Source organism: Mus caroli, chromosome 1, assembly GCF_900094665.2.
Source record: "Mus caroli chromosome 1, CAROLI_EIJ_v1.1, whole genome shotgun sequence".
NCBI classification, from domain to species: Eukaryota; Metazoa; Chordata; class Mammalia; order Rodentia; family Muridae; genus Mus; species Mus caroli.
The window spans coordinates 80583212-80589089 of NC_034570.1; the positions used below are offsets into that span (position 1 = coordinate 80583212).

The 5878-nt window shown below is 46.6% G+C and overlaps 1 protein-coding gene across 1 annotated transcript in view; it reads left to right on the forward strand.

Moving 5' to 3' along the window:
• Nucleotides 1-283: 283 nt before the first annotated feature.
• LOC110283898 (UDP-glucuronosyltransferase 1-6) overlaps nt 284-5878 on the forward strand; it is a 124380-nt gene continuing 118785 nt past the window's right edge. The window contains exons 1-2 of the mRNA XM_021149605.1: nt 284-437; nt 3951-4809. Coding sequence (XP_021005264.1) covers nt 3952-4809 — 858 coding nt within the window. The 5' untranslated portion in view covers nt 284-437; nt 3951. The remainder of the gene's footprint in view (nt 438-3950; nt 4810-5878) is intronic.

Genomic DNA, 5878 nt, shown 5'->3' on the forward strand with positions numbered 1-5878 from the left:
TGGAGTCTTTGTAAGCCTTAAAGAAAGAACTTTCATCTTGGCTACTTTCCTGCTTGCCCTTTGGGTTGGCCCCTTCAGTCCTGCTTTCCTGAGCCCCCAGCTCACTGGGGTGCCAAGGTTAAGGCAAGTGCTGGCAAGCTGGGTCAAATATGCATATGCCTGACAAGGTCTGGATGAGCCAGTTCCTTGATTCAAAGAACAACTTCTCCCTGGGCAGCCTGATTTCAACATCCATCACTCCCTGGCCCGCCCTCAACAGTGATTAACAAACAGAACAAATGTAACCCTCCCTCTTGGTGGTGGTTAGGAAACCCAGAATTCAGATGCTGACTGATGGTGGCTGAGAGGAAACCGACTTCCAGATTTCTTACTCTTCCTCAAGAGTCCTCATCTCGAGCTACCTAGAGGCACAGGTCTCTAACCTTACTATCTGACAGGCAAGTAACAGATTATGTGTGGTGAGAGAGCAATACAGAATTTGAAAGATAAGGGTTTTTGTCTTCCTGTGCAGAGCTTCCCAAATGTCTATTGATTTCATGAGGGGTGAGAGGAAAAACTGTGCTGTTTGTTTGTGATAAGCTGTTTTACTGTTTTTTAAAGCTTATGCTTAAGGGGCAACTTTTGGAAAGTTTATAAGGATGGGGTCTGGAACCAACTTTGAGATTAGAGGAAAGGGCAGAGAAAGGGATTGAAGTTAGGGTTGATTACTGATCAACAGTAATTTAATCAATCAGCCTATCCCCTGTATTTCATAATGCAGCCCATATGAAAGCACAGAGGGATTGGGTTGGGGAGCTGCCAGGTTGCTGAAGGTGTGGAGGATAGGTTGCACCAAGAACACAGAGAGCGTCCATGTCCCTCCCCCAAGCTCTTGGCATTTCTCTACTGCTGTCTTGTTGCACTCTGGGTGCTGCGTGCTGTAATGAACCTCTGGCTGTGTGATTTAGTTCTCTGAGTGGTTTGAGCAGAGCCGCTGTGAGGCTGAGTAAAAGAGCCTCTGGTCTGCAGCCAACTCTGCTAAGTGGTTGACTTGACTCATACATGCTTGGCAACATGAGAGCTGTGTGAGTGAAAGTAGCAGAAGGAAAGCATTGGTTTTTCCCTTATACACATGTGGGAGGGTCAGCGACCAGCTCCTCAGAAGGGAGCTGGTTCTGTGCTTGTCCTTCCTGGAGTGACCTTTTACTATTTGATTGACAATGAGGCACAAGGATGAAATGGACTGACAGTCCCAATACTAGTTCACTCACCCACAAACTGGTACTAGGAACCTCCTGTATGCTGAACACTGATCTGCATGCTGTGGACACAATAGAGAGGAACACTGGGTCTGGTAGGGTGGTACATTAGAACACTGATTAGCCCCACCCTGTACATGCTACTGGTAGTTGGGAGAGAGGCATAAATACACAGAAGGTGAGGATAGGAAAAAAGAGAAGGAGGCCCAGGGCCACAGGCTGGGCTGCTGGACCATGGGCTCTCCAGGGAAGGTGTCACAGATGGGACACTAGCAGAACTTTAAAGGAAGCGGGTGATCAGAGCTGACATCTTGTTTATTATGCATATCATCTAGGGAGAGCTTCCTAGGGGTTCTATGGCTATAAAGAGACACCATGACCATAGCAACTCCTAGAAAGGAAAACAGGTAATTGGGGCTGGCTTACATTTGAGAGCTTTAGTCCATTATGGTCATGGCAGGAAGCATGGCAGCAGGCAGGCAGACATCGTGCTGGAGAAGAAGCCAGGAATTCTGCATCTGGATTGGCAGGCAGCAAGGAGGGGGAGACACACTGGGCCTTGGCTGGAGCCCCTGAAACCTCAAAGGCCACCACCAGTGACACCTTTCCTCCAACAAGGCCACATGTACTCCAAGGCTATGCCTCCTAACTTTTTAAATAGTGCTACTTCCTATGAGCCCACAGGGGCCATTTTCATTTAAACTACCAAAGGGTGGGCTAGAAAGCTGCAACCCTCTGCTCACATCACCCTGAGCTCTGCTGTCCCTGGATCATGCTTATCATATGTGCTCCAGGTTGCTCTCACTCTCCAGAGCTCAGTCATTTCAGAGAGAGCAATGCCATGCAACAATAAGAAAGGCTTGGGCCATAGGTGGGAATGTTTATTTATCCCCAATATCAAACAAGGAGTTTCAAAATACATTCTAGGAGCCCAGTGGCATTTTGGAGCCCCTTTTAGAACAAGAACACAGTTTTCTCCTTAGCAGTACCAAAATGGTCACTTGCTTTTCCGGAGCCCATCAATCTCCAAGGGTGCTGTGGAATTTCTGGAAGGTTCAGGCTATGTGGCATTGCAACAGAACAAACTGTAATGCAAATTAGGGATTTCCAGCTGTTCCCTCGGAGGCCAACCAGTTAATGGACTTGAGAAAAACATCAAGCAAAGCAACTCTTAGACAGTTTTCTATCCTCCCAACCTGCAGCATGTTAACAAAACGGGTTTATTCTTCTCTTGAATGTTAGCCAGGAAGTGTCTGCGTGTGTTTGGGTATGTCAACTTTGATTTTCAAAATAGCCCCTTTGACTTCTTTAACCCACAGTAGCATTGTGAAGGTCTCTGAAAGCCTTGTATGTCAGACTTCGGCTGTCTCCTAGTTGGCTCACTGCAGACTCACTCCATGTGAGGCAGTGCCTGATTCTAGAACTACAAGTAAAATGCACTTAGGTTGTCTTTTAAATCTTTGTTTTGACATATTATTGATTTCAGTCTTATGTGTATGGGTGTTTGTCTATATGAAGATATGTGTGTCGTGAATATGCCCACTGAGGTCAGAAGACAGTAGCATAGCCTTTGGAGCCTGGTTTACACAACCTGAGGGTGCTGGGAATTGAACTTTGGTCCTCTGGAGGACTTGTCAGTGTTCTTACCTGCTGAGCCATCTCCTCAGGCCTACTTCTGTTTTTCAGACAAACACTCATGAAACCCAGGCTGTCCTCAAACTCACTATGTAGCTAGGATGACCTTGAATGTCTGATCCTTCTGCTTCTCCCTCCCTGAGTGCAAAGGTTACTGACTAAGCAAGTGTTCTACCAACCAAAGTTCATCCCTGGTTCTCCGTTAAGTTTTTAAAACTAAACTTGCCATCATTTTTAACCATTTGATGACTGTGAAGAAATTCAAAGACCAAGAGTTTGTAAACAGTTAGGCAGAGGTAGATAATTTCAGTTTCTTTCACAGCCCCAGGGGTTACAACTACTGTCCTTTGCTTAGGCAGCAACCTCAGTTTCTCACACATAGAAGGCTGGCCATAACTGCACTCTGAGGTTTGTACCGTGTGAGGATATGGGTGGGGGTTAAGGCCTAACTTCTGTGTCCTGAGAAACTACACTGAAGTCAGTGGCCAGCACGTTTGAAGTTGAGCTTGGTTGCACAGTCATTGCAGATGAACTTAGTGAAGATAAAATCCTTAGGATGGGTACCACCCTGTAAGATTGGTATCCTTTATAGATACAGCTACATAGGCCCAAAGACACAGAAGAAGGTGAAGATTAAGAATTATGAGGAGGAGAGGGCTCTGTGTTGCTTTGAACATCAAATATGTTCTCTGTTAAGTTAGTGCTTCCTCCTTGTTGTGAACAAAGTTGGCAGGAAAGTGTCAATGCATTGACAGAGCCATTTCTCCACTCACCTCACAAGGCCCAGGTCAGCTCCCTCCAGGATTTCTTTAAACAGTAGCAAAGACCCATTGGAAGGATTAGCCCATTAATGGAGAAAAAGATAAGAAAACTAGAATCTCTAATAAAGACTGATAGGCTACACAGAGTCAGCCACCTGCTTAATATGGTTAATTTAGCTCCCTTCATATTACAGGACATGCTTTAGAATAAGGGAGAGGAAGGCAGGGAGTCCTGCGGTCGGTGCTGAGTGTGTGAGGGGGGTAGCTGAGAGCCCTGCAGCCTCAGGGGTACTCATTGTCGCCTTCCCTTCCCTAGGATGGCTTGCCTTTTTCCTGCTGCTCAGACACTTCCTGCAGGGTTTCTCTTCCTAGTGCTTTGGGCCTCAGTTCTAGGTGACAAGCTGTTGGTGGTCCCCCAGGATGGAAGCCACTGGCTTAGTATGAAGGAGATAGTGGAACATCTCAGTGAACGAGGACATGACATTATGGTCCTAGTGCCAGAAGTCAATTTGCTTTTGGGAGAATCAAAATACTACAGGAGGAAAATCTTCCCAGTTCCCTACAGCCTAGAAGAACTGCAGACCCGTTTTCGCACCTTTGGAAACAACCACTTTCTTCCCAGTGCCAACCTGAGTGGTCCTCTAAGAGAGTACAGGAACAACATGATTGTCGTGGACATGTGCTTTTTCAGCTGCCAGAGCCTCCTGAAGGACTCTGCCACCCTCAACTTCCTCAGGGAGAACAAGTTTGATGCTCTGTTCACAGACCCAGCCATGCCCTGTGGTGTGATCCTGGCTGAGTATCTCAACCTGCCCTCTGTCTACCTCTTCAGAGGTTTCCCATGCTCCCTGGAACACATGCTTGGTCAAAGCCCAAGTCCTGTGTCCTATGTTCCCAGATTCTACACCAAATTCTCAGACCACATGACGTTTCCCCAACGACTGGCCAACTTCATTGTTAACATCTTGGAAAACTACATATATTATTGTCTGTATTCAAAGTATGAAATCATTGCCTCAGACCTCCTCAAGAGAGATGTGTCCCTACCTTCCTTACACCAGAATTCTCTGTGGCTGTTACGGTACGATTTTGTGTTCGAATATCCCAGGCCAGTCATGCCCAATATGATCTTCATTGGAGGGATCAACTGTAAGAAGAAGGGAAAGCTGACTCAGGTGGGTGACTGATGCCTTCTGGCTGCATTCTCTCTTCACTGGCAGATGTGGTTCTTTTGGGCCGCACCCCCTCCTGTATTTGGCCTAGGCTGCTTCTCATTGGGAAGAGGGTCACCTGACACAGTGGTAGACAAGGGAATGCCAGGCTCAGAGTATGAGGATGTTTGTACTTGAAGCTGGATAAATACAGGGTTTTTGCTTGGCACCAGGAGACAATACAGTTAGTTTGGTGATCAGGTGACAGTTGCAGAATCTTTGAATGAACCTTAGACATTTGGTCCACAGAGGTGAAGGCTTGACTCAAGGGACAGGTCTAGGTCAAAGCTTTCTCAACCAGCTCTGTGGCATGCTTATTCCTTGGGCTCTAAGCCAGAGGTGAGCCAACACACGTCAGAGGTTCTAGCTTACAGAGTCTTGTAGTCACATGGTCCACAGCTAAGAAAGTACGGACAGCTTTAAAGGGATACTGAGGGAAGCTGTGGATGAGTGTGTGGCAGGATCTAAGTAGCTTCAAACTCTGATCACTTGTCCTCTGGCCTTTACCAGAGACAAAGACACAAGCATCACTTTATGACTTAGGATGTACAGTTGCTCTGGAAAGTACTAATGTATTTTTGAGTTTTGAATTCAAGACTGTTGAAGGGCTTCAGGTCACATGTCTTTCATTTCATCTGAAAGAAACCCTCAAGCAGATCTCTAGAGCCTGTCTGATTTTTTCACACCTAGTGTGACAGGCATGCTTGGAGCCAGGGGGACTCCTGGTTGCACAGGGCTGTAAACATTCTATGGCTGATCCGGTCTTGGGATGTAGCTAAGTGGGGTGCACTTGTGTTTGCCAAGCACATGTCAGGGTATGAGTTCAATTCCCATCACCGTTAGAAAACAGAAGCAAAGAAAGAAAGATGTAAGGAGAGAAACGGGTAGGAAGGAAGGAAGGAAGGTTGGTTCTCTTGGTTTGTGTATTAGCAGATCAAGGTCTTGTAAGGGCACAAACCTCTAATCTGAGCACTCTGGACACTCTGGAAAGCTGAGGGGTGGAAATGGATTCTGCCTGGGAGGGAGAGAAAAG